Consider the following 20,171-nt stretch of genomic DNA (forward strand, 5'->3'; position numbering starts at 1 on the left):
CCTGCTAGAGAAAACACAGGGGTGAAGGGGAAAGCTAGGTCCCCTGTGCTCCTCAACAAGAAGGGGAGAGAGTTCTTCTCCCAGGGGACATTTGGACATTCTGGACAATATCTGGAGACATTCTGGGCTGTCACACTTGGTGGGCATCATCTAGTGCTGCTAAATAACCTACAGTGCATGGGACAGCTCCCCAAACCTGAGACTTAACCGCACCCATGTCAGCAATGCCAAGGTTGAGGATCCCTGCCTGAAATCTTACTGATGCACCTAGAGGGACAAATATCCCAACTTCTTGACCCCTGACTGGGATAAGGGAGCCAGGCCACTGTCTCTCGCACACATCACCTGGCCACTGTTTTCCCTGGTCTACTTCCCCACGCTCCATTCACTTTCACACATAACCTCGTCTCAGGGTCAGCTTTGGGGAAACCCCACCTGAGACCAGGGACCTGCAAGCTGCTCTCAGTGGCAAGGTCAGTCGGCCGTGGCTGCACCTCTCGGCGGAGCTTTACTGAGGATTCAGGCCAAGTCCAGCTTCAGCTGTGATCCATTAGCAATGTCTGCCTGGGCTGGAAGTAGTATCGTGATCCATTAGCCATGCCTGCCTCGGGTCCCACATGAGGAGTGCAGGTTCGTGTGCAAGCATGCAGGCCAGGTCGGCTTTCCTTCTTTCATTTTTGGAGTGGCAAAATAGAAAGTGGAGGAAAAGGAAGAAAAATAGTGCAGACAGGGACTGGCACTAGGAAGACAAAGGGAGTGCTTGGAAGAACCTCAAATATTTATCCAGATGCCTACATCCGCCCTGAATTTGACATAACCAACGACTTTCTTAACCGTGGTTGAATCCTTCAAAACATTGTCTTCCTGGTGAACCTGCAGCCCCCATCCTTACTGAGTTCATTTTTGAGCAGGCACTTCTCTTCCCAGCTACAGATGACCGCTCGTGACCAAATTGAAAAATATTAATTCTCTTTGTCTCCTGCCAAAAAGACTAAAGTAATTACAGGCCCTGATATGAAACACAGATGTTAATACATTTGGAAAAATAAGCTCCTATAGGCGAGCAGAGGTCCAAGTATGAAGTGCTTTTGGAATTAAAGTGCCAGATGAAGTTATACACCAGCCCCCAATGCTAAAGCCCACTCTCCCCAAAACTCACTCCAGGAGAAGGAATCTGGAGTCCCAGCATACTCCCCAACATTTCCCCTATTCACAGATGAGAACCAAGTACCCGCTGGCATACAAGAGCCAAATAATGTAATTATCGTCATCACAGAGAAACTTCCCCAAGATGGAAAAGTATAATTACAGGCAATTTTCACTTTTTGGAAATTGGGTTCAGATGCTAAAGATTGCAAACAAGGAGTTCTCGGGTTTCAGTTCTGGAGAGAACACATTGGAAGGTTTACGGGGATGGCCTGACCCAAGGCTGGAGATGCTGCGAGAGTGGGAGTTCGGGAGCAGAGCCTCTCAGGCAGCACCTACTCAGCCCACAGACACCCAGAGTGTGACTCCTTGTGCCGGGTGCTGTGTCAGGTGTCCGAAACACTATGCAGAGCTGCTCGCAGTGACCTGTCCGCTCAGGGAGCCCACAGCCCAGAAGAAAGGCCAGCTCACCCTCATCATGCATACACATGGGTACTGAATGCCTGTCCCTGACAGGCTCCAGGTGCAAAGGTGACACGGTAGCAAAGCAGACCAGAGTCCTACTGAGGCAGCATGCAGCATCTCTGTCCCCCTCCCCAGATGGACAACCACCAGTCACCACAGTCCCCCTCAGACCCGCTCGACTCTCAGGAGGCCCGAGACTGGCCTGGCTCACGCGGCTTCCTATCGGGGGAGGAGAGGTGAATCCAGGAGTGGCGCATCCTGGCCCTTGGTCTTTCCCTCTCTCCACACAGCATCTCTGGGCTGAGCCGGAAAGGTCTTCTTGGTCTTCTCAGCCCCAGTTTCTTTGTGTAGAAACTAAAATTTCCCCATCATTCCTCAATTCCTCATATTGTCAGAAAGGGAAAGGGAAATGTGTCTCCACAGCTGAGGACACGGGGACTCTTTTCTCCATCCCTCACTTGCTGGGACCCCAGTTTTCTTGTCAGTAGAAGGGGGTGGGCAATGGCACCTCCCGGGGGTGGCGGAGCGAGGAACTAAAGGGTGCGCGCAAACAACACCATCTGCTTGGTCTTCCTTGCTGTTCGAGAAGGCTGCCAGCTCTCCACCCGGTCCAGAGAGCTGTCATCCTGGGGAGCTGGGAGCACATCGTGACCTGGAAGGCACCCGCCAAATGGACAGGGATGCGAAGGAGGCAGCCCTCCCCCACTGAGGGGGGGGGCCACTTCACAGGGACATCTGGTCCACCTGACCTCACCATCCAGCCTTAAGTCCACGTGGAGCGACAGGATCAGGGCGGAGCAGAGGATGCATCTTGCACATGCTCCTGTTGTAGCCACTCGTCTCATCTCCCCCAAGGCAGCGAGGTCATCACCACTCACCGTGGGGATCCTACTCCCCTCACCAGTGTCCACCCCACTGAACTGATGAAGTGACTCACCTGAGGACAGAGCCGGGACAGTCCACTCCGGGGAGCTTTCAAAACTCAGTGCCAAGGGGATAGTGGCACCGGTTACATCAGATTATTCCCTGGCTTTGAATTCCACCTCTGGATTGTGATGGGGTGGGGGGCATTTGACACCCTGTGCCCCAGGGGCCTCCTCCTGGGAAGAACTGGGACTTCTTGAGGGTGCAGTAAGGAGTGAGAGCTGCGTGGGCTCGCTGAGCTCGGCCTGGCGTCGCCAGCATGCACCCAGCAGAACCTGTCACCAAGGCATCCCCGACCACCGTCCCTGTCTCCCGGGGAAACCAGGCTTGGGATGAATTATGGAAGGAAATAAAAAGCATGAAGATTAAAAACCACAAAGTCCACCCGATGACCTCAGCCCGAAGGACAGGAAGCCAGTGGGTCACTTGGTCCCAGGACGCCGAGCGGGGCGGGACGTCTGGGCTCCGACTGGCACTAACTGGCCCGGACACGCTGCTTGCCACCTCTGCCCAGAGGGGTGTCTCTGAGCACGGCTTCCTCAGAGAGCCTTGGGAGAGGATCCCAGGGGCGCCGAGAGGTGTTAGTGGCCCTTCCTTTTGCACCAGCAGCTCTGAACTGGGATTTGGAGTGCGGCCCAGAGGAAGGCAGCAAGGCAAGTGCCAAGGCCGCCTGACCAGGCTGCGCCCTGGCGAGCTCTCCCCGACCTCCGGGACGTCCCGGCAGAGCCCTGGCAGCCAGCTGCCCGCCCTGTGCCCTCTGTCAAGGCTCCTGGGAGCTGAAGCAGCAACTCCTGAGAAAGCAGCCCAAAACCAGAGCTCACGCCCTGGGGCTGAGGTGTAGTGGCAAGAGGTGGAAGCCAGGAAACGAGGAACCGGGCACGTAGGCCTTCAGGAGCCGCGGGAAGGTTCCAAAAGCTTCCAGAAGCCTCCAGAGCCAGAGCCAAGAAGGGCTCTCCACCCTTAACCAGCCCCTCCTCTGTGTCGCTGAGACCATCACGCAAGGTCTGGACCCCACCTTGGGCTCAGCCCGTAGGAGAAAAACCGTCTTGGATTAACCAAATCAAACGAGAAGAAGTGAACTGGGGGTTGCCCCTTCCCTCGCAGGGCATCTAAGAGGCTCTTGTAGTGCGGGGGATCCCCCCCCTTCGCAGGGCCCACACAGTTGGGGGATTCCCCTTTGTGATCTCAGGGCCCTGCCTCAGGGGCACACCTGAGAGCTTTAAAAACTGCCAGTGCCAAGGCCAAAGCCCAAGCCAGCCTCAGAAGACTCAGGGCCGTGAGAGGCCCGCAGGGGAGCAACACACCTTCCCAGCTGAGTCCAAGGTGGAGACCCTGGGCGTCCCCGGGGGGCACGTCGGAAACGCAGAGCTCAGGCCCACCCCGGTGGCCGGCCGGGGCCCCGCGCTAAGCCAGGCCGTGGCAGGGCGAGGGTGAGGGCAGCACTGGATGAAACCACCTTCTCGAAAGAGAAGGTAAGAGCCGAGACAGGTGTGTGTGCTCCAGAGGGTTGGGGGCCCTGCTGAGGAAACAGGAGCCATCTGGGCGGCACGGGCTGGGGGGCACGGGGGCTTGCCTCCCCCCTCCTTGTTGTTCTGTGGGCTGCCTTGGGCGGGAGGGGGCGGGCGAGCCACGGCCCCTGGGCCTCCCCTTCCACGCATCCTGGGGACAGCGCCCTCTTCCCCAGTGACCGGGGCCGCAGCTGATCCAGGCTTGGCCCTGAGGTCACGCTCCCAGCAGCCCGAGTCCTGGAGACAGGCCAAGAGATACTTTCCACCCAGCTGCCCACAGCACCTGGACCTTGGCAGTGACTGACTCCCTTTGAGTGAATTCCACGGCTCTGGAGGGCCTCTGCCCCCCACGAGGGGTGTCTCCTACAGAGAGGACAGTGGGATGAGCAAGCGTGCGGCCCAAGGGAGAAGGGAGGGAAGAGCAAGGGTGGAAAACGCCCAGCCCAGGTTTAATAAGTGACACTGGCTCAGGAGCACAGCCCCCATCCCAGACACCCTCACCTAGAGTTTGAGCCCATGGGGACAGAATTAGTCCAGCTGCTGGAGCCAGGCCCCACCTGGTCAGTCCCCAGATTTGGGGTGCAGTAAAGGGTACTAGACCCCAATCACTCTGTCCCCATCACAAGGAGCCCAGGCCACTGTCCCCAGACATGCCTCTCAGCCCCCGCGCGCCCCGCGGCCTGCCAAGGGCGGCTCCAGCAAGCCGCTCCAGCTGTCTGGGGCCAAGCTGCAAGCAGGGCCCAGGGCCGTGGACGGACTCCAGCTCAGCTCATTATCGGAATTTAATCTGGATTCCGAAAGATCAAGAGGACTCGATGGAAAGTGGCTGCCACAAGGGGCGAGAGGCTGAGGCCAACCCAAAGCCGGCTAATCCCCGACACCCCCCGGGCTTTCCTGGAGCTCAGGCAGAGGCTCACCAGAGAGCCAGATGTCCCAGCTTTGCACAGCTGGGCGGCCAGAGGCAGCGAAGCCATGGCTCTCTGAGCAGAGGGAGCAAGCCGGGCACACAGCACAGCGTGGGGCCCGGATCTGGGCTCCTCTCCGGGCCTGGAGCCGCCGCCGGGCACTCAGCGCACAAGCGCACACATGAGGACGAACGAGCTGGCCTTCTCCTGGGCAGGCACAGTGGATGGCATGGCCATGTTGGGCTGAGAATGCAAACAAGGGCTCCGCCTCCACACAAGCTCAGGCCTCCATCCCACAGGGAGGCCAGTAAATTAGGGAGTTTAGCACAGAGGGATTGTCCAGAGAGGTTTCTCTCCATTCCTGGTGGTGACGGTGGTGGCGGTGGTAGAGACAGAGGTGGTGGAGGTGATGGTGGTGGAGGTGATGGTGGTGCTGTGCCGAGGATGCCGGCGGTGCCGCAGCGAGCCTGCATGCACAGGAGGCCCTGCGCCGGCCAGCCAGGGCAAGAGCTCCTGCTGGGAGAACGTGCAGGGAGAGCCACATCGGGGCCCAGGCCACCCTGCCAGTTCTGTTCAGCCAAACCCACTGGGGGCAGCAGCCTTCCTGAGCTTTGACCTCTGGCTGGCCATCTCTGAGGCAGGTGGGGGGAGCCTGCCATGAGGCCAGGGCAGCAGGGAGCAGAGCTGGGGTTTGCACAAGCGAATCGATCAAGTGGACAAATGACCTCTGGGTACCTGCCTCATGCCCCCCGAATCAGCCTGGATGATAAAGGTCTTGTTCAAGAAGCCCGGGACACTCGCCAGAGTGCAGCGCAAGCACAGGCCACACCCCGAGAATGAGCTCCACACTGCTTCTTGGAACAGGGCTGAGGGGCCAGGGCACAGCCTAAGGGGCACTCTGAGCACTTTTAGGAAGACACAGAGGTGAAGGGCGGGCCAAGTGGTCTACCACGGCCCGGCACTGGCACCCATGCCCCTTTCTGGACCATCGCCATCCCCCCTCTAGCATCTCTACACACTGAGATTCACGGGTCACCCACCAGACGACAAAGATCAAAAACGTCTGGTAGGAGGTGGTGTTGGTGGGCACAGGGGCAGAGCCTTCTTCTGGGGTGCTGGTGGGAGCGCAGGATACGCTGCAACACCTCTAAGGAGAGCATCTCAGCAAAACCTACCCACTCACCCAGCAGGGAGCTCTGGGGCCCCGCCATTCTGCTCCAGAAGGCACCCAGCTGACAATACAGCACAAGGGGGAATAATGCGTCTACAAGGACATCCCCCGCCCCCGCCCGGAGCAGTCGCAACTTGGAGAAATGGCCAAGCCCCCCCACCCCCTCCAAATGCCCCTCAGCACTTGGCAGATGCTGACTCAGGATGCCTCGTGATGGAGGGTGGCCGGTAGCACAACCCAGTCCTAATTCGGCCATCTTGTCTCTGGGTGGGCGGCCTCCCACAAGGGACTTGCCCTTGGCTTTGACCTTAATTCACCCTCTTTCACAGATGTCACCCTCTTGGTGGCTGCTGCAAATATGCAATGCGTTGACAAATGACCCCAAAATGGCAGTGCCCAGCCGACAAGGTGGGGAGCTCCCACGTCCCCGAATGGGGTGACAGTCCCCATCCAACTGAAAACGCTCGGACAGCCCATCAGAAGGAGGTGCCCGCACCACTTTGTCCCGCTAATTAGTGAGGAATGGCACCTGGGGGCACAGAACGCCCGGGATGTCCCGACCCAGCCGCCGAGCAGCACGCCCGAGTAAGCATCTTGTGCTCTGAGCCTCCCTGACTTTCAGAGGACCTGGATGCTCAAACACAAGCCTTTGGTTCCTGACTTCACAATTCTGGGAGGCTGGGGATTTTCTGCCTGTTTCTTTTGGGGGGATGGGAATGTCTATGCTAACGTGTATGACGCATGAGCGCTGTCGTGGGCCGCCTGCTGCCAGGTGCTGGGTTGCAGAGTATGAACGGAAGAGGGAAACCTCCAACTCGTCCCCAGCCCCCTCCACGTGTCCATATGTGTGCAGCACACATGCCACGCACACATGCCCACGCCTCAGGCTGCCTGGCCACCCCGCTTTCCTCGCGGGGTTTTGTTGACAGTCAGTTTTAAGACCACACCACACACCTCCTTTAAAGAAGACTCTGGCACAGGCCTGCGTGGCTGGTGTGCGGAGGAGGAAGCAGCCATCACGGGTCCTGCCTCCATCTGCCCCCCCACCCGCCGGCCGCCACCCTCTTCCCCATAACTGGGGGCAGCTCACCCCCCCCACCCCCAGGTCGCAGCCCAGCACCCACCTGCCCAAGTGCTCCTGCAGCACCTGGTACACGCTGATCCGGAACGTCTCATTGTCAAAGCGTTCCCTTATATAGTCCTTGTAGATCCGGAATTCAGCGGCCGTCACAGCCTCTCCCTCGGGGATCTTGGAAAGATCAAACCGGAACTCCCGGTGGTGGTAGCGCGGGTGGAAGAACTCTTTGTCGTGCTCCACTGGAAAGGAAGAAAGCACACGGGGCCCCGAGAGCCCGTCAGGGACCGGGCTCTGCTCTCCCGCTGAGTCCATGCCGCCGGCCCACGCCACGGAGACCTGCCTGCTGCCCGCGACCCCGGCTGAAGCTTCCCGTTCCACGCTGACTGCTGCAGACTGGACGGTCACAGGCACGGACCCCAGGGTCACCTTGAGCCATGACGGCACCCAGCCAGCGGGAAGAGTGGGCGCTGACCATGGCCATCGCAGGAGCCCTGGACATCGCAGGGGCCTGGGTTTGTATCAGCACTAACTAGCTGGAGAGCCCAGACAAGGGGCCAGGTAACTTCCCTGGACCTCAGTTTCCCCACGCAAACACTGGGGATGAGGGCCTCCCAGGTGGCGCTGGCAGTTGAGCGCCGCGCTGTGAAGCTGTCCGCAGCCTCTGCAGCGCAGGTTCGATTCCCAGCCAGCCGGCGAGAGAATCCCACATGGCGCGCAGACCTCTCCTGTCTCCCCCGCTGCTCCCCTCAGCAGTGTATGTCGTCAGTCTGCCTGTTCTGTTCCCCACTCTGTCTCGGGTGAATCCTCTCACCCTCCTGCGCATCTGGCCTGTACCCCGGTTCTTGCATAAATAAATGAATAAATCTTAAAAAAAAAAAAACAGCACTGGGGATGAGAAGCACACTTTGTGGGCAGCTGTAAGAGTCACGTGATCAAAATCGTATGCACTCTCGCGTCTGGTACGGCTAGACCACGGAGAGCTAGACTGGCAAAGATGACCCCGCGCCATGGGGACCCCAGGCCAGCAGGGCACAGCCCGGGCTGCACCTGACAATCATCCGGGAGCTTTGAAAAGCTCTCCATGCGGCGGACTGGTAAGTGCTTGATAACTGGGTCTCTGGGACCCCGTCCACTGCGTTTGCCAATTTCCATCTTGGCAGATTCCAAGTTTCCAAAGTGAGGTCAGTGAGACAGAGGTGGGGGCCAGCTCGGCGGCCCCAGCACGGCGCTGCTCTCACCCCACCCTGAACCGACGGCTTCAGCTCCTTCAGGGAGGAGCCCAGAACCTGCACTTGCTAAAGCAACCAGATGTTTCCAATGAGCTGCCGGGGTTTACAGCCACAGTCTTAGAATAAAAAGAGGTGCATGGCAGAGTCAGGAGGCGACTCAGGCCAAGGCCCCTTCTCCGTTACACGGTCAGTGCAACTTGAATGAACTTGTTTGCCCATTTCATAGATGAGCAGCGCCGGGAGGGAGTGAAGCCCAGGTACGTCTCCCCTGGGCCAAAATGGCGCCGGGCGAAGCTGGGAGGCTGGGAGGAAGATGCAGGAGGGCCGCGTCCAGGTCTGCAGCATCTGCAGACACTGCTCCTGTCCGGGAGCCACAGCGCCTTCTCCGCTTCCCACCTTGGGGGCAGGGGCCTGAGAGACTGCGAGAAAGTGGAACCGGTTTGGCCAGAAGACAGAAGCTGGGGACCTGGGACTCCAGGCTGGGCTAGGGCTGCAGCACAACACAGATGTCAAGGAGGGATCCACTCCCCCTCCCCCCCACCCCACCCTGGATGGCCATGCCCACAGCCGGGCATCGGCCCGGCTCCCTGTGACACTTTCATTGGTGCGGGCATGCCTGCCGCTCAGCAGCCACCAGCCCCGGAGCCTCCTCCCAGATCAAAGCACGCATCAAGGGCCCTTCTCTCAACTTCCTCTCGCTCCTCCGGCTTCTCAAACCCAGGGTGAGTGTGGCTGGCACTTGTGCCTTAGGTGTACACCCCTGTCCCATCTGTGCGGTTCACCCAATTCGCGGGGCACGCCCTCCCCTCTCCACCGCACGACATGCCAGAGTTGGGTGAAACCACACGTCACAAGCCCATGCTAGGGGTCCCGGCCCCTCTGGTAATTTCTACTGTGGGTCCCTTGAAGGAGCGCTGCTCTCAGCATCCAAGTGCGCGGGGGCAATGGCTCCTGCTGGCAGACACAGCCATCAACCTGAGCAGAAAAGGGGGCTCGGAACCCCCAATTTACAAATGAAGATGGTCCCAAAACTCAGAGGTGCAAAAAAAGCTCTTGCACTGCAGTGGGTCCCCCCTGAGCACACCCGATTCCCCCTGCTGGAGCCCAGTGCAGGGAGCAGGTGCCTTCCCCACCCCACTCTGCACGGGGAGGAATGGGGGGTCAGAGGGGTCACAACTCTTGCCCAAGTTGGGGAGTTATGGGAGCGGCTGAGCTCTGCACCCACACTCTTCCCCTCATGCTCTCAGGAGCCAAGTGTCCTGAGCTCGAATTTCAGCTGCGCACTCACCAGCTGGGTGGTCTCGCCCAAGTAGCACACCCTTCTGTGTCCCCCTCCCAAACCAGGCTGCGCCCCTTCCCATAAGTTTGCTGGGAAGCTCACAGGAGGCAGCACTTGCAGCACCGCCTGGCAAATGGAAAAACACCCTCGCTCGCTGTGCCTGCCTTTGCAACCAGCACAGAAAGCACAGTAGGTGGCACGGATGTTGGCGCAGCTCCACCGTGATGACTGTGCTCGGAGCCACGGCAGCCGATCAAACAATAAAGGCACATCTGAGTACTAAGCATGACAGGCATGAAGAGAGAAAGTGGAGACAGAACCATAAATACAAAGTTTGCTGCAGCAGGTCCGGAGGAGATAAATTGTATTTTAACTTTTAAGAGGGTTAGGATAGCAGCGTTCAAATGTTTCTCTTTTTTCAGAGCCGCATGGGTAGAGTGTCCAAATAAATTTCTTGCAAACATCTGCAGGCTTTCTGAGGGAATTTCCTTCATTGATTATTTGAAGAGAATGAGAGGGATAAACCAGCCGCCATCCTGTTCTTCCAAAACCCACATCACTGTGTGTTCTGAAAATACTTCTGTGATTTATCAAAGAACCGTTTTCTTTTTTTAAAGGGCAGTGAAGAATTCCAACCAAATTCCAAACCCTGCCTTCCCAAAGTCTCCATTTCACACGGAAGCCACGCCACAGCGTGCAATCGACCCCATTTCTATCCCAGGGTTCAAGGTGGTTTAACTGTCCCTACCACCGTAGACAGAAGCACATCTGGACGTTCAGGGAGACAGCAGGTCTTGATTCTTCCTTCTTATGTTACCAGAGTTGATTACTCAAGACCTGGGGTTGAAAATAAATGTCCAACGTTGATATCTCCCTGAGCCCTTAGAGAAAAGCTTCCCAAGGAAGCCCAGGGCCTAGGAATCCAGCCCCCCCTTTACATTCCAGCACCCCACCAGCTGAGAGAGCTCACAGGCATTAACAAAGGACTTTCATCTTCAAAAGATTAAAAGGGCCAAATCCTTGAGACCAAGAGATAAGTCCAAAGAAAATGGATTCCGGAAACCACCATCCCCACAGCAGCCAACCCCGTGACCATCCCCAAAGCCGACTCCAGCGTCCTCCTTCTACAAAGGCCTGAAATAATAACCCCAAAGCTGAGAGGGGTGGGACCTGGGGCTGCAGGGTGTCAGCGAAGGGTAGTGGCAGGTGGGAGATGAGCCCCCCCCCACCTAGGCGACCCTAGCTCGGGAGACCTCTGCCCCCGGGCACATCAAGCTGTGCCCCTGTGTCCCCCAGGGGCGTCTGTCTCTCAGGGCAGGGACTCCCTCCATTCACATTACATGAAATGCACTCGGTCAGAGGAGGTATGGGGGGGTCACGGTAACCAAATGCTCCCACTGTGTGGATTTGCCAAGGGAGACGTGTACACTCTCCAGAACTGTTCTAACACCCTCATTAAAACAAGGGGTACAGCCCCTGACATACACTCCCTATATGCATCCCTGAGAAAACACGAAGATAAATGAATTATAATCAGCTCTTGCAAGTGGGAGAAAATATGGCCACTTTCTCCTCCCCTGGGGATTATCTAGCCAGGTGGGCAGAGCCCTGGGGACATGGGCAGTGGAGGCCACGTCCCTGAGGCTCCTTTCTCTAGGCCAGTGTCACTGTCGCGCTCCCATTTAAGCCATGTGGTCCTAGGGGAGCTGCCATCTTGTCCCATGACGTCCTCCTCACGAGTGACCCCTCCCAGGGGAGGGGACAGGCCTGTCCCCGCTCATGTTCTCTGCTTTGGACTCTGGGGAGGTGACTCCACCCCGGGCAGCCACTCACCGCTTGAGAGAAAGCTGGTCTGTGAGAGAAAAGATTCCAAACAACTCCCCGTTGGGTCATTTTGGACAGACCTTGGGGTGCTGACACTCGGTGGAATTGGTCAGAAATAGAAGGGCAGGGACTGGACGGTTTCTCTCATCGACGGAATATAAATAGCTGGTGAAACTTAACAAGAACAACTCCTGGGGGCCTCCCCGGTGGCGCAGCGGTTGAGCGCTGGGTTGCGAAGCTGCCCGCAGCCTCTGCAGCGCCAGTTCAATCCCGGGTCACTGGGTGAGGGTCCCACATGGCACGCAGACCTCTCCTGCCGCCCGCTGCTCCCCTCAGCAGTGTATTTTGTCAGTCTGCCTGTCCTGCTCCCTGCTCTGGCTCTGGTGAATTCTCACCCTCCTGACTTCTGACTGTACCCAGTGCTTGTATAAATAAATAAATAAATCTTTTAAAAAAATAAATAAATAACTCCTGGGCTGGAAAGCACGGTGGTCACCAGCAGGCATGCGGGGGAGGTGAGGGCCGAGCAGGGAGGTGACAGGCCCTGGCTCGCGAGTGACGCACGTGCGCCTGCAGAGGGGAGGCGTCCTACTCACAAGATGATTACTTTGTGAAGGAATGGCAAATCAATACAATTTTAGTAGAAAAAAAGGGTTCCAGGCAGACGGACAGAGATCAAAATTGAGGGAACCCTCCAAGCCCCACCCCTGGCTGGTGGGCCCCATCCTTTCTGAAGTTCAGGGTTGCAGCTCTTGCCATCTGTGAGGTGTGTGCAGACCTTTCAAACGGATTTCCTTCAAGCGGAGCAGAGCCGGGCTGCTGCCATTTGCTACTGAGGCAAAGCAGCCATGACCTCTGTCGCATCTTTCCATGGTCTGTGTGATTTTCTCACAAAACATCCATCAACCCAAACCAGCAGCCCCAACCTGTCGCAAGGGGCTCCCAGAAAATGCACAGGCAAGTAGCTCGCCAGGTAGCAATGGTTCCTGGTTACCTCCCAGTGACCATCTTCCATAAAAGCTGCTCTTGTTCGACCTGGACAACTTCCAAGTACTGGGGGACCCCTGATCGGGCTCTGCAGAAACAGTGACAATGGCAGTGTCTGCCCTGCACCCCCAGTGCCCAGCACGGCCTGACGCTTAGCCGGGCTCCACCGTCGACTGGTCTGAATACGTTACTCTCTGTGTGGCTCTGGGCTCGTTCTTCTTTTTTTTTTTTTTTTTAATTTTTTTTTAATAGAGGCGTGTTTTATTTATTTATTTGTTTGTTTGTTTGTTTATTTATACAAGCACTGGGTACAGTCAGAAGCGCGGGAGGGTGAGAGAATCCACCAGAGCCAGAGCGGGGAGCAGAGCAGGCAGAAGGACCGAAGTACACCGCTGAGGGGAGCAGCGGGCGGCAGGAGAGGTCTGCGCGCCATGTGGGACCCTCCTCCGGTGGCCGGGGAGCAGCCGGGGATTGAACCGGCGCCGCAGAGGCCGCGGGCAGCTTCGCAACCCAGCGCTCAACCGCTTTGCCACCAGGGAGGCCCCAGGCTCGTTCTTAAGTTAGCTATTTTATTCATGTCTGTTGTGAATCGCAAGAGAAAGGCAAGTTCGTTTCTCATTGGGAAGGCTCTTGAAGGCCACGCCAAGGGGTCAACCCCTGACCCACCAACCATAATCGGTTTAGTCCATTGTTATGCAGGGCAGAGCCCCAGTAAAACCCAAGGGGGTCAGTGACTCTGGAATAGATCATGGGGATGAGGGCAGAGCCAGGACGTGCGGGAGGGTGTGGTCCAGGGAATGTCCAGCACACACCCGCCGCCCTCCCTCCCTGCACCCGCAGCAGGCATCACCAAACCATCACAGCACTCCACAGCTTCAACCCCACACTCAGGCAGCCATTACCAGTCCTGGCTGCCTGAGAAAATGGCTGTACTTTGCCACCCTGGTCTGGAAAATGGAAGGAATGAAATGGACAAGAAGCACCTCACCAGGAGGTGGTCAGAAGCCAACAGCAGATCAGATGCCGGCTTTCAAGGAGAGGGAATGCCCAGAGGCTGTCCACTGCTGGCTGGTAGGCCTCGTGGGCAGTCATGCCACCCAGAGACAAAGCCAGGAGGAAAAGTCCTGCAGGTGCGGCGGGAGGGAAGGCAACGTGGGCCAGACAAGTCAGGTGGGGACCGGTGGGGAGGTCAAGAGGAAAATATGAGTGGGCAGCTGAAAGGGAGAGGCCGCAACACGGACGAGATGTTCATGTTGGGGCTGTTGGTTTGGGCTGATGGATGTTTTGTGAGAAAATCACACAGACCATGGAAAGACGAGCCCCGCCTCAGACCGTCACTGGGGGAGCTGCATGGGCGGTGGAGAACATGGGCCCCTCGGGGGGCAGAGGCCACCAGAGAAGATGACTGAAGGGGGGTCGGATTCAGAGCAAAGGGACGGAGAGGCCACTTGCTGGGTTTGGTCATCGGCTGCTCGGAGACCTCAGGCCCTGTCTTGGGGGCGGTGGCAGGGGACACGTGAAGAGCAGGACAGCGGCAGGCTCAGGCGAGAGGCATTTCCATCCACCAGTGGGGAGCGGTCGGCCTTTACGAAGCCACCTGCAGTTCTCCCTAAGCCCTCTCCAGGCCAGAGCCAGGAAGGGTTGACCAATGAGAAGCGGGCAGTAAGCACGTTAATCGCCAGCACCAACTTGCAAGTTTATGGTTTTCAGAAAAGACTCGGTTAACCGTCCGAACTACGTCGTCCCCCTCTGTTCCCCAAAGATGCTGTCGGGATGAGGCCAGATGAGGTTATTCTGAGCAAGGGAGTGCTTTCCAGGTGAAAATTGCAAATCCAGCATCAGAGCTCTGTGTCCCCGCTCAGGTGTGGTTTCCATAAGCTCGGACTGGGGCAAAGAGCTCCACTTAGGGGTTGAGGACAGTCCGGAGCCCCTTAATCAAGGAGGTGGCATTGGGCACCCATGGGACCAACCTAAGTTCACGAAACAACCAGAACTGAGTTTTTAAGGATCCTTGACTTCTTAGGATCAAGGCGTCCTCCATCCTGGTTTAACTCTGAAGCTCCCGACCCAAGCTCCTTCCCTTCCTGCCGGGTTATGGTTCATCCAGAAGGTTCTGGGAGACCAGAACTCCTGGAGCTGCTGCTACCGAGGCTGCCGTCGGTCTGTGATTTATGATCCTGAGGCTTCAGGGATATAAAATTCAATGTTGACTCTTCGTTCACGCCAAGATTTACATGGCAAGATTACAGAGCTTGACTAAGCCGCCATAAATTGGGAGCTCTGGAAAACGGGGCAGACGTAGCCAACTACATGAACAGAAAAGTGTTCCCTTCATAGCCTCCGTGTTGATTCCTCTGATGCGGGCTCTTGCAGGAGAGGCGCAGGCCACCCCCTCCCCCCAGAAGGAAGGGGCAGGCTGGCCAGTGCCAGGCCCGTGCAGCCAATAAGAGACCCCGGTGGGTCCCCACACCCCAATGCTTCCTGCAACGTCTTCCTGGCCGCCCGTGGAGGTATTAGGGTGCCTCGGACCTACTGTGCAGAGAAGCCAACAGAACCTCAGTCCACTGCAGCTCTGCCAGTCCAGTGCCCAAGCTGGGCATCAGTCACCGTGTTTGCAATGCGTAGTTAATGGTGTTGAAACAACACACAACATGACACTCACCATCTTAACCGTGTTTTTCACCTTAACCCTTTCTAAGTGTCCAGTTCAGTGGTGTCAAGTGCATTTGCACCGCCGGGGACCAGGATTCTAACCTTGCAACACTTCAATTCCCCACTGGACATCAACTCCTCAGCCCTACGCAGCTCCCACAGCCGCTGCGCAAGCGCCCTGTGAATCTGACGGCTCCTGGCGCCCATGCAGGGGGCAGGCCCACGCAGTGCCTGTCCTGTGGCGGGCTTGTTTCACTAGCGTGGTCTTCCAGGTTCACCCCGGTGGTCACGGGCCATGTTGTGTGATTCCAGTCACCCCTCCGAGGAAGCTGGGGTTGCGCCCACCTTCAGGCTGCTGTGGAGAATGCTGCTCTGCACACAGGGGTGCACACAGCTCCCTGAGACCCTGCTTGCCAAGCTTTTGGTGCACACTCTGAGTGGCGCCCAGGACCTCCTGGCATGAGCGCATGCCTTGTACAAGTGCCGGCCTGTTCTGCAGCAGCCGCTCCAGCTTGCGTACCCACCAGCACAGCACAGAGGCCACACTGCTCCACACCCACCACGCTCTTTATCTGCCCGTGTTTGCTGCCATCCACCTGGGTGTGGGGTGGACGGTCCCTATCATAAGTGCCCCCCCCCCACAACCATCATGTCCACTCCTAACAAACTCGTGGTCAGAGGCAGGCGTGTATTTAACGGGAGGGGCACACTGAGGCTCAGAGGGGTGAGGGCACAGCCCCGTGGCCACACAGCCTGGGCTCACGCAGGGTCTCCACCTCTCAGCCACCGCGACTGCCCCCCTGGCCCCAGGAGCCACACCATGTGGTACAGTGGCGGCCGAGGGCCAGCTCTGAAGGGCGCCGGCTCTCGCACGAGTGACACTTCCCAGCGCTAATCTCCTCGAAAGCCGAGCTCAGACAGTGGCCGCTGCCTGCGCCTCTGGTTGTCAGTTTTGCCCCCGTGCTTAGACCACCTTTGAGGAAGGCTGACAGCTTTGTAGCATTGAACCCTCTCCCCGTTATCCCTCCCCGGTCCCCCAAATCAGGGAGCAGGGCCCTGCCTGGCGGAGGGCACACAGGCTGCATTGTCTGCCCCTGCGCCGTGGCTTCAACTCTCGAACTTTCCACCAAATGCTTCGGCTGCCAACAAGGCCACCTGGAGTCCCCGCGCCCGGCCCTCCGAGAGGGTCTTCGGAGACACTGCCTCCTTGTTAGCCGCGGGCTGCGCCCAGGGCAGGCCGGGCTTTTTGTCATCAGCGCTGCCACCGCACAGATGCAGGCTGGGTGGGGGCGGGGCGGGGGTGACTGTACCACAAGATTAAACACTTCAGTGTCAACATGTGCGCCGTGCTGCTGAACAATGTTATCATTGTGAGCTGGCTGGACCAAAGGGTTTAGGGGATGGGCGGGGAGAGGGAGCAAAGATGGGTTTAATTATCTCTAGGGCTGCAGCCAGTTGTTTGCCTAAAAAGACCCAGACGCTGGTAGGGCTGAAAAGAAAAGGGCTGGAAGTGCGTGTGGATCTTTTCGACGCAAGCCCAGGCAGCCAGAGGCAGCCAGCACCTACGGGCCCTCTCCTTGGGGGGCGGGGGGGGACAGGGCTTGGCCCCAGGGTATGGAAGGCCATCCTCAGATGATTGAAAAGGAGCAAAAAGAATAGAAACGAGAGACTATTTGCAGCTAAACTGGTGATCCTCACCCAGGGTGACTCTATCCGCCCCCACCCCAGTCCCACCACGGGACTTTGGGCAGGGCCTGGATGTGTTTGCTATGACTTGGGGACCGGGTTGGCTTCTCGTGCATCAAGGCCAGGAAACTGCTAAACGCCCTGGACAGCCCCAAGGCAGCGAGCTGCCCAGCCAGCTGCCCAGCCCTCGTGCCAAATGGAGACTCCCTGAGGTAAAGGGACGGTCTCAGGAGTCAGGACCTGGGCCCCATCTGGGCTCTCAGCTTGCTGGGGGGGCCCCGCGCTCACGGCCTCCGTTCTTCCCTCTGTAACAAAGGAATGAGTGCAACAGGGCCCAAGTCCCCTCACCCTTCCAGTGGGCTGTGGCACAGAAAGGTGCCAACATTCTACTTCTTCTGACCTATGGACGGTTCAGCCCAAGACCCCTGGACATGAATTCTGATTCCATGCTGCCCAGCCAGGCGCCACCAACCACACTCATCTGCCGAGCGGGTGAGCGTGACTGGCATGGCTGGCGTGGCTGGGAACAGAGCGGCACCCTTGCTCCAGCGCAATCACCCTACACAGCCACGTGGACGGCGGCAGGTGGAGAGCACGCCCTTCTCTGCAGAGAGTTCTACGGGACAGCACTGCTCTGTAGCCCCCTGCGCTGGCTCCTCAAGGCAATGAGAGGGACACAGGGAGCTTGTTGCCAAAGAGGTTCTGAATGTACAACCTCAAAAAAGGGAGCTGGTATGAGAAATCATGGAGGTGCGAGCCACTGAAGGCATCAGAGGCTCGGTGGACCCGAGGCTCCACCTTCCGTGTGTAAATCAGGCATGGCAACCCCTTCTCCGGGCACAGGGCTGCCCGGGGAGCTTGTCCCTTGGTGGGTGGCATCATGCTGGATATCAATCATCAGACACCAAGTTCTGGAGCGCAGGGCAGGGGCATGGCGGCAGACCCGCCCCTTGCCTCCGCTGCGCTCGGCCGGCCACCCTCCCTGAAGCTCCCCTCCCCTCCCCGCCCCTTCAGTTCCTTCCTAGAGCTTAATCCCCTGATTTCTTTCTTGATTAGCCTGTTTATTAACTGTCTGCTCTTGCAGATTTTAACTCCCAGATGTAAGATGTGAGCAAGAGGAGAGAACATGAGAGGTTTCAACCGTGGAGCCGGTCCCGGTGTTGGGGCTCCAGCCCTGCATCCAGGGGCACTGGAGCAGGTGGCTCCCATCTGCAAAACGGGACAGGGGTGACAAGATTCCTGACTTCATCCGGTTGTCGTGGGTTAAGACAGGCCAGGGGCTGCTCTAGGACCAGCGGGTGGGGCCAGCTCCCAGGCTTCCAGGGTCCGGGGTCCAGGGTGGGAATCAAGAACCCACATTCTAACATGTCCTCAGGAAATGGCTGTGCTGTTGGTCTGAAGACCCCACTTGGAGACTCACTGGACAGAAACTGGGTGTGGGGCATACCCCCAAGTCTCAGTAATGTTAGCTGGTTCTCTTCTGCTGTTCCCAGCGTTCCCCACAGATCCAGCTACCTCCTCAGTTGCCTGGCACTTGGCAGTTTCTCCAGTGTCTTAAAGAGACTCTGGAAGCTTTTCCCACAGGCTCTCAAAAGAGGACAGAAAGCCCCCTCTTGGCCTTACTCATCCCGAGAAGCAGCAGGGAATTGGGGTTCTGGCAGGTCATGGTGGCGGAGGGCTAGCACTCAGGCTCTCTGACATCACTGGCAGCGACTCAGGACAAGGTGCCCACCTCTGGCAGGCTCAGCTTCAACCTCTATGACACGGGGACATTAAGAAAACATAGGTGATATGTCCCGCGGTGTCAGCATTAGAGACTTCTTTGGGGGCTGACCCCAATGGCAAGGGAAATGAAAGCACAAACATTTGGGACGCTGTCAAATCAAAGAGCTTCTGTATGACCAAGAAAAACAGCAGCAGAATAAGCAGGCAGCCCAGTGAATGGGAAGCGAGATTTGTACATCGTATATTCCGTAGGGGCGATGGTCCAAGATATAGAAGGAATTCACACAACTCAACAGCAACCCCAGAGAAATCATTAAAAATTGGGCAGAAGATTGGTCTAGACATGTCTCCACAGGAGACATGCAGATGACTGACAGGCACATGAAAATATGCTCATCAGGCGAGGGCCAATCAGGACCACACCTGCGAGAGCGGCTCACGTCAAAATGACGAGTGACGAGAAGCGCTGGCGAGGGGTCGAGAAAAAGGAACCCTCGTACATTGTTGCTGGGTATGTCAGTGGCACAATCGCTTTGGAAAACCACAAGGAGCTACCTGGAAAAACTCAAGACTAGATCTCCCACATGCTCTAGGGCTGTATCAGAAGAATATGAAATGATGTTTAACTCAGAGAATTATATGCACCGCAATGCTTATTGCGGCATCATTTACAACAGCTAAGTTAGGGAAACAACCCAAATGCTCACTGAGAGAGGTCTGGGTAAAGAAGATGTGATAAAGATATAACGGAATACTATTCAGCCATGAACAATGACGAAACATGGTCAACTCAAGCAAAACGGGAGGAACTTGAGGGGTTTATGTGAGGCGGAAATGAGTCATAGGAGAAAGACAAGCACTGGATGATTTCACCCGTGAAACATAAGGAAACAAAGCAGAGGAACACACAAAACAAAATAAAAATAACCCAGTGGACGTTGACAGCACAACTGAGGTTGACAGCAGGGAAGAGGGTGGGGGTGGGAGTAAGGGCGGAGGAGGCATAAAGGATGACAGCAGGATTTTTGTTTTTATTCTTAATAAATGTTTTAAAATAAAGGTAAAGCTAAATGGCAACATTACAAGGCCCCATAATTTCGTGTGGGAATTCAAGGTGGCCACGGCAGGCTGGCAGTCATGGCCCATGCTGGCGACAGGTGCCCGCTGCCGTCAGCAGACTGGAGCAGGCCCTGGAGCGGCAGGGGTGGGAGAGAAACCACTGTGCCCCTCCTCCTTCCCAGGACAGGGTGCCTGCCCAGACCTCCCCCCAAGGCAGCCAGAGACTCCTGGGTCAGCTGGGCAGGCACAGCTGGTTTAAGGTATTTTAGAAACAAATCAAATCAAACGAGAATTTATAATCCTTCCTGAGGTCTGGGTTCCATCAGCCTAAACTCATTAGCCCTGGCGGTGCAGGTGCAGCTAAGGAAGAGCTGGTTCTGCCTCTACTCCCTGCCGGGCTCCCACCTCCCTTTCAAAATAAGAGTACGCAGGGCCCGTACCTGGACTGCACAGCCATCAGCATTCATTTTTAAATGAATAAATAATGGGTGAGTGTGGAGATGGCTGCGCCGGCAGCTGGTGGGTGAGGTTTG

At 57.2% G+C, this 20,171-nt stretch overlaps 1 protein-coding gene across 1 annotated transcript in view; it reads right to left on the reverse strand.

The window, feature by feature from the left end:
• Window positions 1-20,171, reverse strand: part of BMP7 (bone morphogenetic protein 7) — a 70,590-nt gene that overhangs the window by 34,008 nt on the left and 16,411 nt on the right. The window contains exon 2 of the mRNA XM_037500752.2: window positions 7,244-7,436. Within this exon, the coding sequence (XP_037356649.1) occupies window positions 7,244-7,436 (193 nt within the window). The remainder of the gene's footprint in view (window positions 1-7,243; window positions 7,437-20,171) is intronic.

This window comes from Talpa occidentalis, unplaced genomic scaffold (genome assembly GCF_014898055.3).
Source record: "Talpa occidentalis isolate TD23 unplaced genomic scaffold, MPIMG_talOcc4v2.1 talOcc4.10, whole genome shotgun sequence".
NCBI classification, from domain to species: Eukaryota; Metazoa; Chordata; class Mammalia; order Eulipotyphla; family Talpidae; genus Talpa; species Talpa occidentalis.